The following is a 26120-nucleotide window of genomic DNA, read 5'->3' as shown; positions in this document are numbered from 1 at the left end:
ATTACAATTGAATTTTAAGTTTTCAGGACCTGATTTTTGACATATTTCTCTGTGTTATCCTCTCCCCCCCCTTTTTTTAAGATTTCTTTATTTCAGAGGCAGAGTTAAGGAGAGACAGGGGCAGAAAGAGAGTCTTCCATTCATCGTTTCACTCCCCAAATGTCAGCATCGGCTGGAACTGGGCCAATCCAAAGCCAGGAACCTGGGGCTTCCTCCTGGTCTCCCACATGGGTGCAGGGACCCAAGGGCTTAAACAATCCTCAGCTGCTTTTCCAGGCACATTAGCAGAGAGCTGGATCAGAAGTGGAGCAGCCGGGACTCAAACTGGAGCCCATATGGGATGCCGGCACTGCAGGTGGTGGCTGTACCTGCTGTGTCACACCGGGCTGTTATTTATTTCTCTCTACTTATTTTGGGTTTTCTGTGCTCTTCTTTTCTATGTCCTTGAGATGCATCATTAGATTTTCTTGAAACATTTGTCATTTTGAACTATGCATTTATTTCTCTAACCTTCTCTCTTTATACTGCATCTACTGTATCCCACAGGTTCTGACATGCTGTGCTCTCATTTTCATTTCTTTCAAGAAATCTTTAAATTTCATTTTTTTGACTTATTCAGTGACCCATTGGTTGTTCTGGAGCATGGTATTCAATTTCCATATATTTGTATATTTACCATCATTCTTGTCATTGGTGTCTAGTTTTGTTTCATAGTAGTTAGACAAGACACATGATATAGTTTCAGTTTTTAAAAATTTATCGATAACTATGTGTGGCCTAACGTATGCTCCATCCTCAGGCATTTTCTGTGTGCAAAAGAGAAGAACTTGTATTCTGCAGGTGTTGGATGAAATGTTCTGTAATAGCTGTTAGGTCCATTTGCTCTACAGTGTGGTTCAACTCCAATGTGTCTTTGTTGATTGTATGTGTGGATGATCTGTCCATTGATGAAAATAAGATGTTGAAATCTTAGCTATGATCACAGTAGAATCTGTATCTCCTGTTAGATCTACTAATATTCATTTTATGTAATTGTTTGGTCTAGCATTTGGTACAAATATATTTAAAAATACTATACATTCATGTATTATCAAATATATTTGTCTCATTTTTAAAAATCTATAGTCTGTTTTATCTGATAGGAGTATGGCTACTTCTATTTGATTTTGGTTTCTGTGTGATGTATTTTTTCTAACTTCACTTTAGGTCTATGTATGTCACGTCTTTATCAATGAAATGAATTTCTTGTAGACTTCACATATGAGGGGTCTTCAAACAATTCAAACAGAATAAGCCAGTGAATTTTATTCTTTTGTGTATATTATGAAAAAGCCAAGCATAGTTTTCAATTTTTATGTTAAAAATTGTACTAATCTCTTATAGTGTATATGAAGAGGATCTAGTTTGAGTCACTAAAAAGGATAATAGATCTGTTTGAAAACAGTCTCTATCATAACAACATGAATTTTGCTGAAACTGAAGCAAGAACAAACATCAAATTTGTAATGAAGTTTGGTTAGAAGGATGGTGAAATTTTTTTTTTCAGGATTTATTTTTTATTTATTTGAAAGGCAGTGTTACAGAAGAAGAGGAAAGACAGGGAGAATAAGAGTGAGAGAGATCTTCCATCCATTGGTTCACTCCCCAAATGGCCACAATAGCTGGGGCTAGGCAGACCAAAGCCAAGAGCCTGCCTGGAACTTCTTCTGGGTCCCGCAAGTGGGTGCAGGGACCCAAGAATTTGGGCCATCTTCTGTTTCTTTCCCAAGCACATTAGCAGGGAGCTGGATCGGAAGTGCAGCAGTGGGGTCTTGAACTGGAGCCCTTATGGGATGCTGGCATCACAGGCAAAGGCTTAACCTGCTACGCCACAATGCTGGTCCCCAAGGATGGTAAAATCTTTATGAAACATGTGTGAGGACAATGCCTCCAAAGAAATCAGTGGATTGCAAGTGGATAACAAGTTTTAAGATAGGAAGAAAAGATGCTGAATATCAAGTTTCCCTGGCAGATCATCCACAACAGTAAGGTCAAAATTAATCTTGTCCGTGCTCTAATTGAAGAGGAGTGATGATTAACAGCCAAAACATTGCTGACATAGACATCTGAATTCATTAAGTGCACACAATTCAGACGGAACACTTGAAGTTGGGTAACCTTTCTTTTTGTTGCACCCAGATTAGCTGCAGACAAGAGGAAAGCTTTAAATGGAACGTTTTTTGAAAAGTGAGAGGGATAAAGATCCTGAAGCCCGTTTCAGAGAGTAATAATACTAGATGAAACATGGCTTTAGCATAATGTTCCTGATGACAAACACAACCAAGCATTGGTGAACAAAGGGTGGGAGAGGGCTAGTTAAAGCAAAAATGGACTGGTCATGAGCATGAGTAATGGAAACAGGTTTTGGGGGATGCTCAAGGCTTTTTGCTTGTTGGCTTTGTGGAAGGCACAACAACAGTGTTTTGAGAACTTAGCTGAATGTTTAACAAAAAAACTCCCTGGAAAGCTTCACCAGGGTCATCCTCCACCATGATGATTGCTATTTGCTCCTCTCGTCAGACGAAGGCAGTTTTGCAAGAGTTTCAAGGGGAAATCATTAGGCAATCACTAACAGTCCTGACATGCCTTCTGACTCTTTTTTGTTTCCTAACTTTCAGAAAATATTTGGAAGGCGCCCATTTTCTTCTGTTAATAATGTGCAAACGACTTCATTGACAGGGTTAAGTTCCCAGCAACCTCAGTTCTTTTGAAGTGGGCCAAATTACTGGTATCTTTTCTTACAGAAGTGTCTTGAATCTGATGGAGCTTATTGTGAGAAATAAAGTTTATATTCTTGCATTTTTATTTCATTGTTTCATGAAATTTTAAAGTCCCCTTACATTTGTATCTTTTCAAAAGTTGACTTGGACAGTTTATGTCTAAACTGTGTACTTTCAAGCTTATAATTGATAGATAAGAACTTACGCCTGTCATTTTGTTGATTATTTTACTACTGTTAAAATATCTTTATTTATTTATAGCTCTTTTATTATTTCTCATTTTGGTTTAGTAGTTTTCTGATGTGATAAGGCTTGAGCCTTTTCTCTTTTGCATTTGTGTTCCTGCATTACCAGTTTGCATCATTCATTTGTGTGTTTCCACAATGATAGTTATTATCCTTTTGCTTCCAGATATAGAAGTCTGATATGGAAGACTACTGATCTGGTGGTGATGAGTTACTTCAGCTTGTGCTTATCTGGAAAAGACTTTGTCTCTCTTTTGTTTCTGAATGGGAGTCTTGCTGGATAGAGTAATTTTGGATGATAGTGTTTTTTCTTTCAGGTTCTTGAATATATCATCGTCCTCTCTCCTGGCAGCGTAAGGTTTCTGCTGTTAGTCTAATGGGCATTCCTTTATGTGTGACTTGATGCTTGCTGTTTTTGTGTTCTTTTTTTATCTTGGACTTTTGACATTTGACTATAATATTCCTTGGAGAATTCTTTTTTTGTTTGTTTGTTTGTTTTTTAGTTCATTTGTGGTTCTTTGACCATCCTTGGTCTGGATGTTCAGATCTCTTATTTTTTCCTCACTATTACTTTATTGAAAGGTTTTCCGGTGTTTTTCTGTTGACTCCTCCTTCTGGACTATCCATAATGCAAACACATATTGCTTAACGGTGTCCCATTTGTCTCACAGAATTTGTTCATTCCTTTAAAATTTTTTAAGGGGTGGTTGTGGTTACTGAATTATTTTAAAGACCCATCCTCAGGTTCAGAATTCTTTCTTCTGTCTGGTCTAGTCTATCACTGTAGCTTTCAATTGTTTTTATTTTATTGTCATTTTTACTTCTAAATTTTAAATTAACATAATATTTGCACATTAAATTTTTTTTACTTATTTACTGGCACATTTTTAAGCAATACAATGCAATTTTTCAACACATATACATAATGTCAACTGACCTTACAAGGCAACAAACCTTTCCTTTTCCTTATCTTTTCTTTGTATTTGGAGCCCCCCAGCAACTCTCTTTCAGTTCTTTAAACAAGATATTTTATGTGGTTATAGACACCTTACTGTGCTGCAAAAATACTAAGACCTGTCATATTCACTCATTGTTTCAATGTTTTATTACCCATTTTCCAACATTTCTCATAGCCTCCGCCCCTCCTAGCTTCCAGAAATAATTTTTAAATTTCTACATATGAGAGAGAACATGTGATATTTATGTTTCTGTGTCTGGCTTATTTCACTTAACATAATGATGTCCAATTCCAACCATTTACTGCAAGTGTCAGGATTTCATTCTTTCTGTGGCAGAGTATACCCCACTGGGTATATTTACCACCTTTTCTGTGTCCATTCGTCTCTGTCAGTGGACACCTGGGTTGATTCCATATCATGGCTTTTGTGAATGTTGTTGCAGTGAACGTGGAGTGTAGGTCTCTTTTGCATTTGCTGATTTTATTTCCTTAGGGGTACATATAGTAGACTTATTTCTAGTTTTTTTTGAGGAACCTCCATATTCTTCTCTACAATGACTATACTATATTACATTCCTACCAGCAATATATGATGATATAGGAGTTCCCTTTTCTCCACGTCCTTGCAACCATTTGCTTTTTTTCCTCTTTTTGATAATAGCCATACCAGTGAATGATATGATAGCTCAGTGTGATTTTCATTTACATAACCCTGATGGCTAGTGATGTTGAACTTTCTTTTTTCCGTGTATTTATTGGCCATTTGTATTTCTTTTTCTGTGAAATGTCTGTTCAGATACTTTGCCCATTTTTGAATTGGATTGGTTTTTATTTTTTGAGCTTTCTGAGTCCCTTATGTATCCTGGATACCAATCCTTTGTCAGGTGAATAGCTTGCAAATGGTTTTTCTGATTGCAGTGGCTCCCTCTTCCCTCTTGTTGTTTCCTTTGTTTTGCAGAAGTTTCTTGTCTTGATTAATCTCATTTGTCTATTTGTTCTTTTATAGGTTGTACTTTGGGAGTCTTACTCAGAAAGTCATTGCCTATGCAAATCTCTCAAGTATTTTCTCTAAGTTTTCTTCTAATAGTTTTATAGTTTCAGGTCTTTATAGTTTCAGATCTTTGATCCATTTTTACTTGATTTTTGTGTAGGGGTTTTTAGTCAACCTTTTGCTTATAGATGTCCAGTTTCCCCAGTTTCTCTTCTCCAGGGTGTGTTTTTAGGACTTTGTCAAGATAAGTTGGCTGCAGATGGGTAAACTTATTTCTGGGGTTTTGGCTCTGTTCTGTTAGTTTCTGTGTCTCTTTTTAAGCTAATGCATGTTGTCTTGGCTTTATAGTATTACTTGAAACCTGGTATTGTGATGTCTCTAGCTTTGTTCTTATTATTCAAGATTTCTTTGGCTGTTTGGGGTGTTTTCTGTTTCCATATGAATTTTATACTTTTTCTCATTTTTTGAAGAATATCACTGATATTTTGATAGAGATTACACTAAATCTATAAGCCACCTTGGGTGTTGCACTTTATTCAATGCTTTTTCTGTGCCTATTGAAGTGATCTTGAGATTTGTATTCTTCCCTATGTGATGTGGTATATTTATTGATTTTTATAAGTTGAAACATCCCTGCATCTGTGGGATGGGTCCTACTTGTTCAGGTTGTATGATATTTGTGATGTGTTGTTCAATTTGACTTGCTAGTTTTGTTTTTTTGTTTGTTTGTTTGTTTTTAGAATATTTGGATCCACCTTCATTTCTTTGTTGTTGTTGTAGCCTTCTTTGAGTTTGTAATCAGGGTAAGATTGGCCTTATAGAATGAGTTTTGAATAGTTCCCTCTTTTTCAATTTTTTGGAATAATTTGAGAAGAATTGGTGTTAGTTCTTCCTTGAAAGTTTGGAGCAATTCTCAGTGAAGCCATCTAGTCCTATTTTATTTTTTGGTGGGAGGGGGGAGAAGGATATTTTTTATTATAGAGTCAATCTCATTAGTTGTTCTTCATATTTTCAAGTTTTCTGTGTCTTCCTGGTTCGATTTTGGAAAGTTATATGTATCCAGGAATTTATCTGTTTCTTCTGGGTTTTCCAATTGGTCATAGTAGTGTCCAGATGGGATGCTCGTGCTGCAGGTGGCCGCTTTACCCATTGCACCACAGTGCCAAAGCCTCTAATATTTCTGCTAGACTCAAGATCTCTGTCTCTTAGCTACATTTCTCATTCCTAGCATGCATTACTTTCTTAATTTTATTAAGTTGTAATCTCTTGTATCTTTTTGAGTAACCCTATGATCATACTTTTTATTTCATTACATTTTAATTTTTATTTGTTTTTCACCTTACTTGAAAGTCAGAGAGACAGAGAAAGAGAAAGCCAAAGAGATAGACAGAGATTCTTCTTAAGAGTGAACAACATTTCACTGTGTGGCTAGACCACATTTTATTTATGTGACTATCAGTTGATGGACATTTGGGTTGTTTCTATGCTGGGGCTAGGAATAATACTGCTATCTGTGTACAAGTTGTTGAACGGACATGTTTTCAATTCCCTTGAGAATATATACCTAGGAGTATAATTCTGGGTCATATGGTGACTGTGATAACTTTTCAGCAAACTGCCACTTTTCCCGATCAACCATAGCAGTTTTATAAGCTGTTCTTCCTGCTCATAGTAGATCATGACTGTCTTTCCTTGTCAGCAAATACAGATTTTTTCACTACTTTGAGTGCATATAATACAGAGTAGTATCTCAGGGGAATATATTCAAGACTTCTAGTGGTGCTTGAAGCAGCACCACTTATGATCTAATGCCTTTTCCAGATTAATTAAGCACTTATCAGGCACTGTTTGATAACTTCCGCAGTTTAAGGTGTGATGGCAAAATAAGAATACATTTCTTTTGCCTTCTTCACAATTTCACAGAAAGAAGACATGCTTTTCCTGTAGATCTTAGCAATAATTTTTCATCCCATTATAAGTTGTGAACTTAACCCTTTCACTTAAAGGAAGCACTTGGCAGCTTCTCTGTAGCATATCCAGATAGTCATCATCTCTACCCTTGCACTTTGTGGCCATGATTAACTAAAATAAGTCTTTCTGGAACATGAGCACTATGATACTGTGGCTGTAGATCTGATAACTGGAATGGCTACTTGTGGACTAACAGAAGGTAGCACAAACAGTGTGGACACACTGATACAAGGTTGACTCAGGTCCTAGGCAATACAGAGCAGGAAAGGGAAAGATTTCATCAAGTTAATCAGAATTATATGTGACTTATTTATTTCTGGCATTTTCCATTTACTATTCTTAGACCTTGGCTGATGACAGGTAACTGAAATTGAGGAAAGCAAAAGAAAGGAAAATTGTGGATAAAGGAAGTCAATTGTATTTCTTTATCCAACTATACCAGAGTTGATTGAATGAGATTCCAATTGTTGGATGATTAATGATCCTTTTAAGAGTCTCTGAACATCTTCCTTGTGTCCCCAGCAAAAGAACAGAGCACTCTGTATGCTTCTAATTTGATGCTTTCATTGCATTGAATCTTCCTCCCATCCAACATCTGTTCCATCTACTATGTGGTGAGCTCCATGTATCCAGAACACCTAGTAAATTCTGGAACACCTAAGTAACTGGGTAACTGAAGAATGAATGCATGGATGGATGCATGGATGGATGATCAGGGCCAGGAACTATGGAGAGATGTTCACTGACAGTAAGAACATTCCATTCCCAAATCCATACTTTGAGAGGTAGTGAGTTCCCTGACCTTGGAGGTATGGGTCAGAAAGCTGGGTCACTTGGCAGGAATACTGTTATGTTAGGCATCAGAAGGGAACTGGGTGAAATTTAAATCACCTCCAAGTGTGAGAGCTTGGAATTCCATGAAATACAAGATTAGGGAAGTTAAGAGATGAATTCTTTTTTTTTTTTTTTTTTTTTTGACAGGCAGAGTGGACAGTGAGAGAGAGAGACAGATAGAAAGGTCTTCCTTTTGCCGTTGGTTCACCCTCCAATGGCCGCCGCGGTAGGCGCGCTGCGGCCGGCGCACCGCGCTGATCCGATGGCAGGAGCCAGGTGCTTCTCCTGGTCTCCCATGGGGTGCAGGGCCCAAGCACTTGGGCCATCCTCCACTGCACTCCCTGGCCACAGCAGAGAGCTGGCCTGGAAGAGGGGCAACCGGGACAGGATCGGTGCCCTGACCGGGACTAGAACCCGGTGTGCCGGCGCCGCAAGGCGGAGGATTAGCCTAGTGAGCCGCGGCGCCGGCTAAGAGATGAATTCTAAGCCATCTGGTTGAGCAACTATGGGGTTGTGAGTGACTCTAAAAGTCTTCAAGTTTCTTCTGAAGATCCCAAAAGAAGCTTCCCTTTGCCTAAAGACACTAACCTGCTTGTGCCTGCCTTTGGGATGATCACAGAGTACAATGCTGAAGTCCTAACATGGGAGAAATCCTTCTGTAACAAGTTTTTTGACAAGTTTGTGGCGTCCGGGTGTGGTGCAGGAGATCAGAAGCAGAGGCTTGGGCTCTGGGCTGCCTGGCTCAATTCCTATAAGAGGCAGGGAGAACTTGCTTGTTCCAGGAGCAGCTATCCATCCACGATGTGGCTCTGTGCTCTCTTTCTGGTTTCTCTTGCTGCTTCCACAGCTTGGGGTAAGTCCTTCTGAAGCACAAATATTGGAGAGAGGGTACATTTGGAAATCTTCATCTTGGGGCAAATTGAGTGGAGATGCACATAGGGCAAAGGCCTGACAGGTCTGGTTCCTTAGCAGTGAGCACCCTCTGAACATGGGCTTTGATTCAGTTGGGTGAGCATAGCAGCCCTAGCCATTCTGAGCAGAGATGCAAGGGGGGAGAAAAAGCATGGGCCACGCACAGAATGGCAACCAGTCAAACTCAAGCTTCACACATGGGGAATTAAGAGAGCACAGCTTACTTCCTCTTTGACTGTAAGCCTAGATATGGTCACATAATACAGAGTGACTTGGAATATAAGAATTACTGACAGAGCCAAGGGGTGAGCAGTGTGGATTTGAATCTAGTTCAGCACTTCATAGCTGGGTGTCCTTGTTTAAGAACTGCCCTGGGCCTCAGTTACCCTAGTTCTAAAGTAGGGATGATGGCAGTCCCTACCTCACTGGGTGGTTGTGAGGATGGAATGGGGTGTTTCTAAAGCACTTAGGGTGGTGGTTGATATAGAGGAGAGATGGATGAGAGAACAGGGTTGTCGTAAAATGCATTGTGCTCATGCTAATAGAAACTTGGAGGTATGCTCAGACCAACCAATCAGAAGCCCATTACTACTGAGAAGATAGTTTGTCATTCACAGATCTCAAGTGAAGGGGCTTACCACTGGGGCTGGGGTGACACATGGTAAATGGTGACCATCTTAGGCTGGAAAGACACAATTCTGAATCTATAGTCCTTAATATTGAAATCTCCAAAGTCTAAAATCTCCCAACTAATAGTCCCAAAAGAATAAAATCCTGAAAACCAAAATTCTGAATATCATAATCCTCATTGAAATCAACAGCCATATGTAAAGGGTAAAACACAAATTGTGGTAAAGGGGTTAATGTTTTTCTGGTTGGGTACAGTAGTTGCATCATGTTATGAAGAAACCCCTGGAGACCTTGGACAATGGTATTTTGGGTGTGTTTAGAGGTGTCTAGAGATTAGTGTGTCAGTCTGAGTACACTAGGTGAGGAAGTTCTCTGAATTTGGAAAAGCACAACTTTCCATAGAAAATGAATGTCAATGTGTCCTCAAGGAGAGACAGTCCCAAAGGAAAGCGTGAAGTTGTTCAGTACAATGCAGGAGTAGAAATCAAGTTAATGATGGAGGAAGTCAGCCAGCTCTTAGGCACTGCCTTTGTGCAGTAGCCATAATCTATCCCTGTAATTCCATATGTCAAAAATTGTTTTAAGATTTTTTCCTTCTCAAAAGTTTTCCCACTATCTTAAACTGTCAGCATTATTATTATTATTATTATTATTTGCAATTCACTTTGTATGCATATATTACTTCTTTGCATCATTCTCAACATAGAAGTTATACATTGTGTAAAGATTTGGGGGGAGTATTGATTAATTTTATGATTTTTTTTTGCAATTTTGACTCCATTTAAGTGTTTTATCACAATGTCAAGTTTGTGTTTAAACACTTTGTGTGTATATAAAAACACTGAAACTTCCTCAGTAAATTAAGAGACAGCCTTTTAGTATACCTGCATTTGTGAAAGATAAAATTTTTCATGGCTGTTTGGGTGACTGTGAAGGTAGTGGTCATTCACTGTGGTTTTTGACCAAAGGTGTCACAAGACTTAGATTGTCTGCATGGTATTTCATATGAACACAGTTATAAAGTTGAGGTTACAAAATTATCAACCATATGCATTTATGCATTTCATTTTTGACCTATTTCTTTATGAATGCAGTTTATCTGCTCATAACTGTCGTAGCTATGTGACTGCTTTTAGTATCTCTGGGTGTTTATGCTGGTAAAAATATGCAATATACACATTGTTATTGCCTATTTTCTTTTTCTAAGATGGCCTATGAAATGTTTTGTTGTGTTCTTATATGTTGCTCAGATAAATCTCCTCTTAAAAGTGTGAGTAAATGTCTTTAAACTTGTTTATGCTATTTCTTTCAAAATTCTGTACTTGGGATTTTGATCATTCACAATTTTATACTTAGAGGATTTTGATCCTTTGGGATTTCATTTTTGGAGACTATAGCATTTAGGATGGTGTCTTTTAGGATTATGGCCCAAACCAAAGGAATAATCTAGGATGATCAAGAGGAAGAGGGAGAGTGTAATGGTGGGCAAGAGTCTTTATCGTGGTTCCTGAAGGAAGGAAGTAGTAGGGAAGGGCAAGCAGACTAAGACTGGCCAGTGTGAGTCATTTCAGGGGAATCTTTTGCATGAGATCTGTCCCTAGTTTGCTGGTGGCTGGCTCTAGGGTGATTAGGACAGGGGACAGTGGCCTGGAGTGTGTGGGCCTGCTCCTTAAAGTGACTTTGTGAATTAAGAAGGACAGCTACCCTCATTCCTCTATTGCACAAGGAGAAACTGAGATCTGGAGGGGTTAGGTGACTTAGTCAAGGTCACCTGCTTTAAACATGGAAAAATCCACCTGGAGTCCAGGTCAGACCTCCCTGCTCTGACGTGTCCGCTCTTCCTCTCCATGTCCACCAGGGCACCCGTCTGCACCACCTGTGGTGGACACCGTGCATGGCAAAGTCCTGGGGAAGTTCGTCAGCTTAGAAGGAGTTGCACAGCCCATGGCCGTCTTCCTGGGAATCCCCTTCGCCAAGCCCCCTCTTGGATCCCTGAGGTTTGCGCCACCACAGCCTGCAGAGCCATGGAGCCACGTGAAGAACACCACCTCCTACCCTCCCATGTAAGCTGTGCACGGGGCTGGCGCCGGCATCTCTCAGGGGAGATGCTGGAGGAAGGAGTCAAGGCAACCCTCTGGTTGGCTTACACTTTGTTCTAGGGTCCCCAAGAACACTGTAGAACTTAAAAACATTCCAGGATTCCCATAACATTCTAGATTTCTTCATCCAGTACATATTTATCGAGCACCTACTGTGGGCCAGATCTGTTCTAGATGCTTGGAATCAATTAGTGAACAGAACGAAGCTTCCTACCTTCATGGAGCTTGCATTCTAGCAGGGCTGGGGGGAGAGAATAAACAATATGCAAATTAATGCATGATGTGCTAGTATATAATTCCCCAGGCAAAACACTGAGCAGGTGAAGGAGATGAAAAGCAGTGATCCTGACTACTCTCCTTAGCATTGTTGGAGGAGTGAGGGTGTGAGGATGTGTGTGGACATGGCACATGAGTTCTTACTTTGTACGTTCAGACTCCCAGGTGTGTCTAAATTCCTAATCATGAGCAGTAAAGTGGTAAGTGTGCCCTCATGGCTGTGGTCAAGCTGGGCAAGAACCCAAAGGTTTCCCTTCCCTCAGAGCTGCTCCAAAGTGACCTATGACTCCTCCACTACAACATTACTCATCTCCACAGCAGTGCATGGCTGAGGGTGTCCAGGATCCTGCCTCTGCTGGCTTCTTTCCTATTCTTCCTTTTAGAAATAATATTCACTGTTTTCACTTCCTGAATGCAAATATAATATACTTGTTATTTTAATTTAGGAAATACAGATAAGTAAAGGTTAGAAAATTAAAATTATATACAATTCTACCAGGCAGAGAGAATTACTGTTATTATTTCAGATGACATTTTCCAGTCTTTCATATGTTTCATAATATTGCCTTTGAAAATGATATTATGGGGGCCGACACCGTGGCGCAGTAGGTTAATCCTCTGCCTGAGGTGCCAGCATCCCATATGGGCACCGGTTCTAGTCCCAGATGCTCCTCTTCCAATCTAGCTCTCTGCTGTGGCCTGGGAAAGCAGTAGAAGATGGCACAAGTCCTTGGGCCCCTGCACCCACGTGGGAGACCAGGAAGAAGCGCCTGGCTCCTGGCTTTGGATCAGTGCAGCTCTGGCCATTGCGGCCATTTGGGGAGTGAACCAATGGAAGGAAGACCTTTCTCTCTGTTTCTCCCTCTCACTGTCTGTAACTCTAACTCTCAAATAAAATAAATAAAATATTTTAAAAAAAAGGAAAATGATATTATGTATACTGACATTGTGGCATAGCCCATAAAGTTGCAACCTGTGATGGTGACATTCCTTATGGGTGCCGGTTTGTTTCCTGGCTGCTCCACTTTGATTCAACTCCCTGCTAATGACCTGGGGAAAGCAGCAGAATATGACCCAAATGCTTGGACCCCTGCTACCCACATGGGCAATGTGGAAGAAATTCCTGGCTCCTGGCTTCAGCCTGGCGCAGCTCTAGCTGTTGTAGCCATCTGGGAAGTAAACTCGTGGATGGAAGATTTATTTGTCTCTCTCTCTTTCTGCAACTTTGACTTTCAAATAAATGAATAAATCATTTTTAAAAAGAAAGATAATGATGAGAAACTTCTGTTAGTATTGCTCATAGGACAGGTCTGGTAGCGATGAATTCCCTTAAGCTTTGTTTGGGAAAATCTTTATCTTTCCTTCATTTCTTTTTTTTTTTTCAGATTTATTTTATTTATTTGAAAGGTAGACTTACAAAGCGATAGAGACAGAGAGCGAAGTCTTTCATCCACTGGTTCATGCCCCAAATGGCCGCAACAACTCGACTAGGCCAGGCCAAAGCCAGGACCCAGGAGCTTCCTCTGGGTCTCCCACGTGGGTTCAGGGGCCCAAGGATTTGGGCCATCCTCAGCTGCCTTCCAAGGCACACTAGCAGTGAGCTGGATCAGAAATGGATCAGCCGGGACTTGAACTGGCACTGATATGGGATGCTAGCACTTCAGGCCTGGACCTTAACCCACTGTGCAACAGTGCCAGCCCCTATCTCTCCTTCATTTCTAAAAGACAGCCTTGCCAAATACAGCATTCATGAGTGACAGCCTTTTCCTTTCAACATATTGTTGCTTCTTTCTTTGCCAGTAAGATTTCAGCACAGCTGTCTGATACTAGGCCTGTTGAATCTCCCTTACATGCTGTTTGCTTTTTTTCTCCCCTATTGTTATACTCAGAATCTTCTCTTTGTCATTGAGTTCAGTTTGATTGTCACATATCCTGCAGTAGTCTTACTTGAGTTGTATCTTACTGGTGACATTTGACCTTCCTATACGTAGATATTTATATTAATCTACAGGTTTGGGGCATTTTCTTTTATTGTATCTGTACATATGCCTTTTCCCTCTTTGCCTTTCTCAACTAACTCCCTCTTGAATTCCAGTAAAATAAAAAGAGTTTGACCTTGTGTTACAGATCCCATGAGTCTTTTGAGTTCCTTTTCGCTATTTTTCCATCTGACTCTGTGTTTTCAAGTGGCCCATCTTTGAGCTCACTGATTTGCTTTTCTGTTTGATCAATTATTCTGTTGATTACCTTTATTGTTAACTTTCATTTCATTTGTTGTTTTGTTAAGGGTAAGGATTTCTGTTTGATCTTTTATTATTTCAATATCTCTGTTAAGTTCTCTTGAATAATTTCCATGTTTTTTGAAGTTATTGAGCTTCCTTAAAACAGCTATTTTTAATTATTTGTCTGAGGGATCGCACATCTCTATCACTTTAAGATCGATCTCTGGTGCCTTATTTTTGTTTGTAATTTTGGCGAGGTCTTATTCCCCTGAGTGTTCTTGATGTTTGTGAATATGTGATGGTGTCTGTGACTCGAGGAGCTAAGCAGTCTTCGCGGTCTGCTTCTGTTTGAACTAGTCCTGCTTCAGTGGCCCTCCAGAGGCTTCGCACAGGCTGTCGTTGTTTCGTGAGCCTGTGACTGCTGTAGTCATTCAGCACTAGAGGGCACTCTAAGCCCAGATTTCCCATGAATTTTCTGAGTTGGGTATTTCTCTTTGGCCAAGATGGACCTGGGGGCTATCCCAGAGAGGAACACTGGCTGTGTAGGAAATCCGGCAAATTTCCCAAGCCTGGAAACATGTCCCAGTGTCCCAGACAGGCACAGCCCTCAGGCATTCCCTCCATAGAGGGTCCAACTCCTTAGTACAGCAAGAGTGCCTGGAGCTGAGAGTGAGCTCCTTCAAGGTTTGCTGTGAGACATGCATATCTCCCAGCAGGTCCAAGCACAGGTGTGATCATTTCTTAGCTGCAGGTCACTGCTAAGACTTATGTTGGCTGACAGAGGAGCCTCTTGATCGAGGCACTAGTGTGCACAATTCCTCCTAGACATCTTGGCAGATGGCTTTGGATGTAGGGGACGTGTGGAGCCTGAGCCAAGTCTCTTTGGGAAAGAGGCCATTTCTGCCTTGTACCAGGGGGCATGATTAGTGTGTCTGCCATGTGAGTGGAGATCAACACTCAAAAGGGTCTTCTTGGGTCTCAGACTCCACTGGGAGTTCACAACCACCTGAAACCTGAAGCTTCCACTAGGAGACTCTTGTTGTAGGTTACTATAAGGATGTATCCTATCCTCAATATTTTTTTAAAGATGTATTATTTATTTGAGAAGGGTAGACAGAGAAATCGGTCTTCTATCTGCTGGTTCACCCCTTAAATGGTTATAATGGCCACTACTGGGCCAGACCAAAGCCATAAGCCCAGAACACTATCTGGATCTCTCATGTCAGGGGCAGGGTCCCAAGTGCTATTGTCATAATGTGCTGCTTTACCTGGCACATTAACAGGGAGCTGGATGGGAAGCAGAGCAGCCAGTACTCAAGCAGGCACTTGGAAATTGAATGCCAGCATTGGAAGTGGTTGCTTTTCCTGCTGCGCCACAATGCCAACCCCTGTGCTATCTTTCAAATGTCCTATTTTAGTATAAATGCCAAGAAATAGCATCTCTGAGACAGAGTATATACGTTTTGTTAAATATTTCCCAATATATTTTCAACATTTCTCCTGTGCCTGTATCTATATTATATGTATATATACATATTTATTTGAGAGTTTTGTAGCATATATATTTATTTGATATATATGTATATATGCATGTGTATATATGCATACACACACTATACAACCTTGGATTTATTTTTAAATGATGTTTTCAAGTTTATTGTTGTGTCTTTCAGGCTCCTAGTGCCTCAATTACCTCAGCTGCATTCTGGGGATGGGGTGCCTGTCTTCTGGGCACCCCAAGATCTGGAATAGTGCATATAATGTACTTGGAGATGCAGATGCTATGTAGGATGGATCTTCCTTGCTATATGATCCTGGGATGGTTCTCTGAAAATAGTGTCTGGCTCCCTGAGAGGCATGATAGATGTCACCAATTGTAATCTGTATTGATCTCTGAGATCTCTCATCAAGGAACCTGCAGCAGTTGCCTAGGATGGGTTGATGGTAGTGTCCTAGCTTGTTAGGCCTGGAGATCCTTAAAGAAACCACTCCCTTCACTTAGACATGGCAGATTCCTGCTCAGAGCATGGAAGGAACCCACTCAAGGTCACCAAGCAAATCAACAGCTGAGGCGGATTGGAATGCAGCTCCCTTGATGTTGAGCCACAAAGATGTCACCTCAAACTTATTGTAGACCATGAATATCTGCCATTTTAGGACTTCTATGGTTTACGGAGATTTTCCATGGACTGGAAAATGTTTACCCAGTACAGGAACATTGTCACTCTGTAGTCCACCTTAAGGAGCCCAGCTGAACAGGGGACCAGGTCAGGCGAGTGTAGGAAATGTCATGTTCCAAGGCAGGGCAGCGTATGGGCAGCCTCCTCTCCTTGGCTCAGGGCATCCTATAGCTCTTGGAAGAAGAGTGGTGCCAAGGCTTTCTCACCTGCATGATCTTGGGTGAACTTAGTGTATCCACGTTGACTATCCAGAATCCCCGATAACCTATCCATTCCAAAGTCTCGAGTCTGGCAATAGTAACTCTCATTTTCAGCCTTAAACCCCCCAGTGCAAGGTCTAGCCCCAGGAAACACCTTGGTCTGATCTGGTTGAACCTCAGTGATTCTGTCTTCCCCAGGTGTTCTCAAGTCACAGTGGATGATTCACTACTCCAGGTGCTCAATACCAACAAGGAGAATGTTTCTCTTGACATTTCTGAAGACTGCCTTTACCTGAATATCTACACTCCCGCTGACTTGATGAAGAAAAGCAGTCTGCCAGTAAGCATGGGGACCCCTATGTGTGCAAGTCCCAGCATCTGGGATCATCTGGTGCAGACTGGAGGAGGAAAAAGGCAGTGTGGGGTGGTGGCATCATGGACTATGTCTGTTTCAGGGATCCCAGGGTGTCCTCTGAACACAGGAAGCACCAGTTTTCAATGTCTCAGTTATGCTCAGAGACTCGGGGTCTCTGAGGGATTTGTAGTACCTCTTCATTTTTTCCTAGTCTTTTCGTGCTAATAAAAGAACAAGGATGTTTATTTTTAGTTGCTAGTTTAAGAACTTGACACTCAGAAGAGCTAGGACAGAATCTTAGTGAAAAGTCAGCAACCCAGCCATTTGCTTTATAGAAAGAGAAACTGAGTTCTGAGTGGGGGTAGAGGAGCTCAGATGGTAGGGTCGACAGGACAGCAGCTTGAGTCTTCTGATCTTCAAACCAGGGACTTGAGGCTCAAACTAGAGAATCCAGTCAGTGTATTGCCTTCCGCCTTCTCTGCCTGCACGCCAAGATCCACCCATGACAACTTTCACCTTCTCACGATAGAGGTATGGGCCACAGCACCTGGAACATTCTCACATGCACTTAAATTCGCACTTTGTAAACCATCAGGTGTTTTATTGCAGCTCATTTACTTCCCTAATTGTCTTTGGCACAGGCTATGACTCAGTGAGTCAGCATTTCCCAAATTAAAAAAAAAAAAAAAAAAGAGCCAGAGATGGGGCAGGCTGCCAGTTACAGACTGGAGAAGGCAGGGTGGAGAGCGGGGAGATCTTAAGAAAAACGAGGCCATCCCTGGAGTAGAATAGAGAGGGGTGCTGACACCCAGCCAGTCTCCCAAAGACACTCCTGGCTTGGTGCCCAGAGTGAGAGAGGAAGTCTGTGAACTTGAGACTAGAATGTGGCTCCTGGAGCTGTGGCAGAGGTTCATTCACTCATTCTGTTCATTCATTTATGCATCTGTTGTGTAGTCATACACCATGCACATAGTTAGACTTGTAGGGTACCAGAAATAAAGAACAGAAAGCCATTATGATGCCGATTCTGCCATCTGGGCTGCACAGAGATATGGTGACTTCTTCACCACATTATTGCTGACCAGCCCTGGGCTGTAACTCAGTTCCTGCCCTGGAGACAGGCAGGGATTATGTGTGGAGGAGAAACAGATGATCTAGGAACCTGGAGGCAGGGAAATCTCTATCTAGTGATGTAGGTTCTGGGACCAAAGGGTCTAGGATCAATCCTGGTTCTACCTTTGATGAACTATGAGATGTGGACCATTTCTCAACTTCTTTAAGCCTGTGTTTCCTCAGAATTGAATAACTGCTTATGAGCGCTCAGTGATAGATATCAACTTTTATTCCAGTTCCAGGCTAAGATGAAAACAGGAACTCATGAAAGTTTAGTTAGAGTGGAAGGGAGAATCTTACTCCTGCCCTCACAGCCAACTGATTGCTGTGGCCATGGGCTGCTGTGAGCTGGGCTCAACAAAAGGACTCCAGAGCCTGATTGCCTGGTCCAAGTCCTGCTTCAAACACTTATTAGATCTGAGATCTCATGTGAGTGAAGTACCTCAGTTTTTGTTATTTGCTAAATGGAACAATATTTTTACTTCTTATAATATTTATTTTAAAGTTCTTGGAACAGTACTTCTACAAAGTTCACATGAGAGTTATTTTATTTTTACTAACAGTATTAATATCAATTAATATCATGTCATTTTAGCCACTCTCATTTCTTCCCTACTACGTGAGCACATTACATGCAATCCAGGAATTGTGTTGTATCCATTTGCATCCTTTTTTCATAGTCTGAGTTTTTCATGAATGTTTTAAAGAGCCCTAGTGCAAGGGCTGTCGTGTGCAAATGCTGAGCTGAATGAACGTTTCAGGCATAGGGATAAGGGGAGTGCTGGGGTGAACAGGAAACCTTGGGCTTTGTTGTTGCCACAGTCATGTTCCCAGTTTGAAGATCACTGGGTGGATGTGGCAGCTGGGGAGAAAGGCAGGGGAATCCTAGATGGACAGAGTAGGGTGGTAGCCTGAGTCCCAGTTCTCTAGGAGAGAGACCTTTTGCAGCCTCGCTGGTGGACATTGGGGAACACTCTTCTTTTTTTATTTTTTATTTATTTTTTAAATTTTTATTTTTTGACAGGCAGAGTGGACAGTGAGAGAGACAGAAAGAAAGGTCTTCCTTTTGCCGTTGGTTCACCCTCCAATGGCCGCCGCGCCGCAGCCGGCGCACCGCGCTGATCTGAAGCCAGGAGCCAGGTGCTTCTCCTGGTCTCCCATGCGGGTGCAGGGCCCAAGGACTTGGGATCCTCCTCTGCACTCCTGGGCCACAGCAGAGAGCTGGCCTGGAAGAGGGGCAACAGGGACAGAATCTGGCGCCCCGACCAGGACTAGAACCCGGTGTGCCGGCACCGCTAGGCGGAGGATTAGCCTGTTGAGCCACGGCGCCGGCCGGAACGCTCTTCTTATGTCTTGACCAAGATGAAGGGGATCAAGCCGGACAAGCTCTGAGGCCCCTCCCAGATTTGCTTCCTGTAAATGGTGTTTGCCTCCCCACTGCTCAGGTGATGGTGTGGATCCATGGAGGTGGCCTGGTTTCAGGTGTGGCATCCATCTATGATGGCCTAACCCTCTCTGCCCATGAGAACGTGGTGGTGGTGACCATTCAATACCGCCTGGGCATCTGGGGATTCTTCAGGTAAGAAATGAGACTCACCACACATTGTTTCCTAGGGAGCTAGGATCCAGCTCTGGTCATGTCAGCTTGTAAGGGGACCTTTGCTAAGCTCTTTAATAAGGAATCCAAGTGACTTGGCCACATTTGCTTTCTCATTACCCAGAGACTCTCATCCACTTGTTTCTGAGGTTTTGCACAAGCTGCTCCTTCTTGGAATGCCTCCTGTACCTGATGAATGCCTAGTTACCCTGCGAGGCCCAGCCCTCATGCTACCTCTTACGGATTACTCATGTCCTTTTCACCTTGCTGCCCCAGTCCATGACATTCCTCTGGGGAGGCAGTCAGCACGCAGCACGGTGGTTAAACAATGAAGGGGCAGACTCACAGAGGAAAATCTGTGCAAACTGGTGCATAAAGGAGTGGATGGCTGCAGAGGGGTGGAGAACTAGACACTCATGAACAAAGTTGCAGGAGTGTGGGGCCACTCATTCCTTTCCTTCCTGGGATCCAGTGCATACAGGAGTCAAAGCTGATGGGTAGGAACCAGCTTAACTCTAGAACCCAATTCCTGTACACCCTTTCTGTGCGTACCCAGAATACCTGCCCCTGAGCTGGCTGGTGCCTGGGCTGGGGCAGGGGGTCTTTTCACCAAGGGGAAGACAACAAAGCTGGAGGAGGGGTTTTGGCCTGCATGTCACTGCATGTCACCAGCCCAGCCACACCCCACAAGTAACACCTTCACTGATGCTCTACATCCCTTTCACCCACAAACTGATGTATCCTGTTCCACAGGAAAACTGTGGTGAGATCTCTGCCCTCCCCCTTCCTCCCTATCTCCCCTCTACCCAGGTCAGACAGATTCTCAGCTGTCTATGTCACCACCTGGGTGTTTGTGTCCAAATCACCAGTGACCTCCACCAGCTCTCAGCCCAAACTTATACCTTCTTGGCCCAGATGCAAATATCCACTTGTGTCTCTCTATGTCTCCTGGTCACCTCCCCTTCCTGGACTGTTCCTTCTTAACCCCTTCACTGACACCTCTATCACCTCCCCCATTCTCAGGCCTCTATGAATCTCCCTGTCCCTCTCCACTAAGTCCTTGAGTGATCTGAGCTCCCTACTTTTAACATCCCCTCCTTTGAAACCCAGACACCCATCATAAATGACCTCCTTTCTCTTCCATTGAGATCTAAAGCACACCTCCCATATCACTTGGACAGAGTAGACCCCTGACTCCCACATTACGTTTCCTAACAAAAACCCTCTCTTATCCCCCAGGGTCTCTTGCAATGCCTGCTGGCAGCTCCACCCTCTGGTTGCACAGAACAAATTCCGGAGAGCAGCCTAGATCTTCTCCCAGCCACATCCAGTCAGCCAGCAAACACTCTTGGCTCCATTTTTCAAATATATTCAGAATCCAGCCTCTTCTAGCCTCCTCCTCCTTGCTCCCAGGCTATTCAGATTATGGGTATGACCACTTACTCTTATGACCCTCCTTTGACACTCTGGCTGATCCACACCATAACCAGAGGGATCGTTTTAACATAGACAGAGTTGTGTTATGTCTCCGTACAAAACCCTGCAGTGGGATTCTTCATATTTGCAACAACATTAAATCCCTCACCAAGGCCCACAGCGCTCTCCAGCTGTATCTGCTGCTCACACACTTCCATTCACTGGGCCCAGGCCCTCCGCTCTTGTTGCTTCTCCTGCTTGCAGGTCCTTCTGCACGATCCTTGTGCTCATCGTATTCAGGTCCCTACTCAAACACCACTGCCCCCGAGATGCCTCCCCAGTCATGTGACCTCCTTTGTCTGGGTTTATGTTTTCTCAAAGCATTTTCACTACCTGTCATTATATCCTAGGTTCATGGTTGCGCTCTATAGTGTGAACTCAGAGTCCTGAGAGTTTGCCTGTGTTTTCTTAGATGCTCTCTAGCTCTTAGTGCACTTCTGGGCACATAGCAGACACTCAGTTCATAGCTGTCAGATGCATGAATGCAGAGCTCTACACAAAACCGTGCTGTGGGCCGGCGCCGCGGCTCACTAGGCTAATCCTCCGCCTTGCGGCGCCGGCACACCGGGTTCTAGTCCCGGTCGGGGCACCGATCCTGTCCCGGTTGCCCCTCTTCCAGGCCAGCTCTCTGCTGTGGCCAGGGAGTGCAGTGGAGGATGGTCCAAGTTCTTGGGCCCTGCACCCCATGGGAGACCAGGAGAAGCACCTGGCTCCTGCCATCGGAACAGCGCGGTGAGCCGGCCGCAGCACGCCTACCGCGGCGGCCATTGGAGGGTGAACCAACGGCAAAAAGGAAGACCTTTCTCTCTGTCTCTCTCTCACTGTCCACTCTGCCTGTCAAAAAAAAAAAAAAAACCGTGCTGTGGAAATGGGAGGCAGGGGAAGACCCTGTGTCAGGGATGTGGAAGGCCACCTGATTCTGGAAGCCAGACTCGAGTACCTAGGATACTGTGGTCCTGAGAGCTCTGCCATGACATCTGTGCTCCCCACCCAACTCTTCTCACAGCACAGGAGATGAACACGGCCGAGGGAACTGGGGTCACTTGGACCAGGTGGCTGCGCTGCACTGGGTCCAGGACAACATTGCCAACTTTGGAGGGAACCCAGGCTCTGTGACCATCTTTGGAGAGTCAGCAGGAGCTGAAAGTGTCTCTGTTCTTGTAAGTGTTCCTGGCACCAGGCTCCACCCCAGGCTTTTGGAACTTCATGGGACCTCTTGGAGACAGGTTAATTGAGCCCTGGGCATCTTTGCTTTCATGTCCTGGATCCAGACCCCAGTCTACTTGTTGTATGTCACCTGGTGTTGGAGAGCTAAGGATCAAACTATCCTTAGCCTACAGGAAGCTCAGAGCTCAGCTTAATGTTAGGGTTAGGGTTTATGAATCTCCCTGAAGATTGCAACAGTGATGTTCCTCTTCTTGTCCCTTGGTTGAATTCTGTTTCCTTTCTAATCATTTCAACATTGGGACTTACCTCAGTTCTCTTGGGAAGCAGTTTTGAGTGTACATTACAGACTTGTGGAGTTAAGGACCAGATTTGGATAAAGTGTATTGCTTGGATTGAAGGCCACTATATGAGTTTAAACGAACTGAACAGAAGAGGACCCAAAAGCTTCCTCTGAGGAGTACAGTGACTTGTCCATGCCCTACAGGGAGCATCACAATGTGTGGGACTGATGGATAAGGTGGTCTGGGAGAAGTGGGGAAGTGAGATCAGATATGAAGGCAGTGCAGAGAGATGGGATGGGGTGTGGGCCACAAACGCTACTGTTAGGTGTCAGTTGCCTTGCTGTGTGGAGAATTGGGATAGGGAGACACTTGGGGAAGTTACAGAAGGTGCTGGGAGCCATAGCAACTCTCCAGCTGCCTCAGTTTTGAGCAGAGCATCAGTTCTATTATTGTAGTTTTTGTACACGTCTTGATTTCAGAGTTGAATACTCATTGCAAAATGTTTCTTTATTTTTTAATGTAGAAAAAGGGAAAAATACAGGTAAATTCAAGGACAGAAAGAGTCACCCACAATCCCAATACCAGGGATAATCACATAAATATTTTTCCATGGATTTCCCTGGTCTTTTTTCCACAGCTGACTTCTGTCTACATGTCTCTATTTTTTCCCAAATTTCTTTCTCAAATATTGTAATGTATTTTCCCTAAATAATAAATGCTTTTACACTAGTTCATAATCTTTTATTTCATATTTCCTGAAGAATTTGTATCCAGGCCTGGAAAGCAGGCCAAGCTGGATGAGGAGTTTGGCCCCCAATATCTCCAGGGAAATAGGCCAGAGGAGAGTGGCAGATGGAGAAAGCCTGGAAGAGAAACATGTCAGTGGCCCTCTCCTAATTAACAAGACCTCTCTTCCTGTTCATTCTCATCCCAGGTTTTGTCGCCCCTGGCCAAGAACCTCTTCCATCGAGCCATTTCTGAGAGTGGTGTGGCCCTCAGTCCTGGTTTATTCAGGAAAGACGTCAAGCCCTTGGCTGAGGTGGGTCTCACCTTGGACAGCTCCTGCACCCTTGGCTTTGCTCTCCTGAATTCTCAGGGCTCTTTCTTTCTGTGGGAGCAAGATGAGATTCTCAAAGCATCTCTGTCAACACATCACTGACATGAAAATGACAGAGCAGGAAGGGAAACCTCACCCAACCAAATGTTTCTATAGCCACACAGACTAGAGCAGAGCTCAGCAGCTATTTCCCAAGGTCAGCAAGTGCACAGAGCAGGCCTGGAATTCAAGCTCAAAAGAAGGGCCATCTTCTATTGCTTTCCCAAGCCATAGCAGAGAGCTGGATCAGAAGTGGAGTATCCTGGACTCGAACCAGCGCCCAGATGGGATACTGGCGCTTCAGACCAGGGTGTTAACCTGCTGTGCCAGTGCTGGCCCCAATACTATTAATTCTTCCAATCTTTGTATACAGACTTTCTTTCCATTTGTATGTCTGTATGTTCTCTTCAATTTCTTTCACTAGTGTTTTGTAATGTTTTTGTTGTAAGCATCGATCACTTACTTCATCAAATTTATTCATAAAGATAAGTTTATTTTGGTGCAAAAAAAAAAAAAGAAATCCATGTGTAGATTTTTTCACAAATTTTTTGCACCAAAATAACTTTTTTTAAAGATTTATTTTTGAGTTTTACTTGAAAGTCAGAGTTACACAGAGAGAGAAGAAGAGGCAGAGATAGAGAGAAAGGTCTTCCATCCACTGGTTCACTCCCCAGTTGGCCACAAAAGCCGGAGCTGTGACGATCCAAAACCAGCAGCCAGGAGCTTCCTCCAGGTTTCCCATGTGGGTACAGGAGCCCAAGGACTTGGGCCATTTCTACTGCTTTTCCATGCCACAGCAGAGAGCTGGATCAGAGGTAGAACAGCCAGGACATGAACCAGCGCCCATATGGGATGCTGGCACTGCTGGCGGCGGCTTTACCCACTAAGCCACAGAGCCGGCCCCTGCACCAAAATAACTTTATCTTTTAATTCCTTTCATTTTAATTTCCTCCTTTCAATCCTTTGTAACTCTTTGAACAAATTAGTGCTAGTTCTTTAAAGGTTTGGTAAAACTGCAGTGGAGCCGTCTGGTCCTGGGCTTTTCTTTATTAGGAGACTTTTTGTTATTGGCTCAATCGTATCATTCCATATTGGTCTGTTTGGGTTTCTTTATTTTTGTAGCTCTATTTTGGAAGGTTATTTGTTTCCAGAAATTGTATCCACTTCTTCTAGGGTTTCCAATTTGTTGTGGTATGGTTGTTCCTAATAGTCTCTCAAATTATCCTTTGTTTTCTGTGATATTAGTTGTAATACTTTCTTTTTCATCTGTGATTTTGTTAATTTTGGTTTTCTGTCTTTATTTCTTTGTCAGTGATGAGTTTGTACTGGGAAGACCAACCCCCAGTAACCAAGACAGGATGAAGAAAGCATCTCTTCAACAGGGTTTCCATTTTACATGTTTTTAAGATGGAGAGAGATTCTGAGCTTTTGTCAGAGGTTCTCTTTTCAGTAATCCATGGTCCTCAGCGACTTGCCTTAGCACAGGGGTGGACAAACTGTGTCTCATAGCCATATCTTGGCCTATATTTACGTGACTTTGGAGCTAAAAAGGACTTTATAAATAACTGAAAAATACAGATAAGGGTAATATTTCATACATGACTTGTGAAAATGACATGAAATATGAATTTTAAGAGATAATTAAGGATTTATTCAAACATATTGACACTTGTTCATTTATGTATTGTCTATTGCTGCTTTTTATTATCACAGTAGAGTTGAGTGGTTGCAACAGAGACCACACAGCCCACAAAGCTTCAAACACACACTGTTTGATCTTTTGATAAAATTTTTGCTGAGTCCTGCCCTAAGGAGTCATTATTATTACTTTATTAAATTTGCAAGTGGAAATTCTTTAGCTGTGTCACAAACACCTCAGCTAATTGTGAAACCTCAAGTATGCAATGAGATGGACAACAGGCTACCTCCTTTAAGGATCACACTTTCATCACATCCTGTACCTTCTCAAATACCTTTGTGTGAACTACTTCTCTAGGCCTGCTGAAATTCTGAATATTTTAATGTGTAAAACATAGTGTGTCCTCCTAGGTACTTGGCATTACTAGTCTATCTTATAAGAAAGGTACATAGGCTAATCCTCCGCCTTGCGGCGCCGGCACACCGGGTTCTAGTCCCGGTCGGGGCACCGATCCTGTCCCGGTTGCCCCTCTTCCAGGCCAGCTCTCTGCTGTGGCTAGGGAGTGCAGTGGAGGATGGCCCAAGTCCTTGGGCCCTGCACCCCATGGGAGACCAGGATAAGCACCTGGCTCCTGCCATCGGATCAGCGCGGTGCGCCGGCCGCAGCGCGCTACCGCGGCGGCCATTGGAGGGTGAACCAACGGCAAAAGGAAGACCTTTCTGTCTCTCTCTCTCACTATCCACTCTGCCTGTCAAAAAAAAAAAAAAAAAAAAAAAAGAAAGGTACAATCATTTTCTCCACATCTATGGTAGAGAGACTGAAACACAGGAAATCTAGTGGTATACCTGAGGCCAAATAGCTAGTGAGTGGAGGGAGCAGGATTTGAAACAAGACAGTGGAATTTACAATTCCATATTCATCCTTCCTTTTCCACACTGCGTCTCTTGAGACATCTGGTTTTGAGACCATTATGCCCATTTTAACACAGATTAGGTAACAGAGACATAAACATTTGGTAATTGGCTCATATGACAATTCAAATTAGCAACAGAGACAATATCACGTAGGACACAGAACCCACATCTGAGTATTTCGGCTACCCCCGCTCCTTCAGAAGTT

General features: G+C 43.0%; 1 protein-coding gene across 1 annotated transcript in view; it reads left to right on the top strand.

Annotated features, from left to right (window-relative positions):
* The first annotated feature begins 8559 nt into the window (after positions 1-8559).
* The window catches only part of LOC133748796 (liver carboxylesterase 1-like), a 31253-nt gene continuing 13692 nt past the window's right edge, over positions 8560-26120 (top strand). The window contains exons 1-6 of the mRNA XM_062177762.1: positions 8560-8611; positions 11159-11363; positions 16476-16617; positions 19191-19324; positions 21825-21978; positions 23201-23305. Coding sequence (XP_062033746.1) covers positions 8560-8611; positions 11159-11363; positions 16476-16617; positions 19191-19324; positions 21825-21978; positions 23201-23305 — 792 coding nt within the window. The remainder of the gene's footprint in view (positions 8612-11158; positions 11364-16475; positions 16618-19190; positions 19325-21824; positions 21979-23200; positions 23306-26120) is intronic.

The sequence above is a fragment of the Lepus europaeus genome, chromosome 19 (assembly GCF_033115175.1).
Source record: "Lepus europaeus isolate LE1 chromosome 19, mLepTim1.pri, whole genome shotgun sequence".
Taxonomy (NCBI): Eukaryota; Metazoa; Chordata; class Mammalia; order Lagomorpha; family Leporidae; genus Lepus; species Lepus europaeus.
The sequence above is the reverse complement of the archived record's forward strand: the minus strand, read 5'-3'. Positions and strand labels throughout refer to the sequence as shown.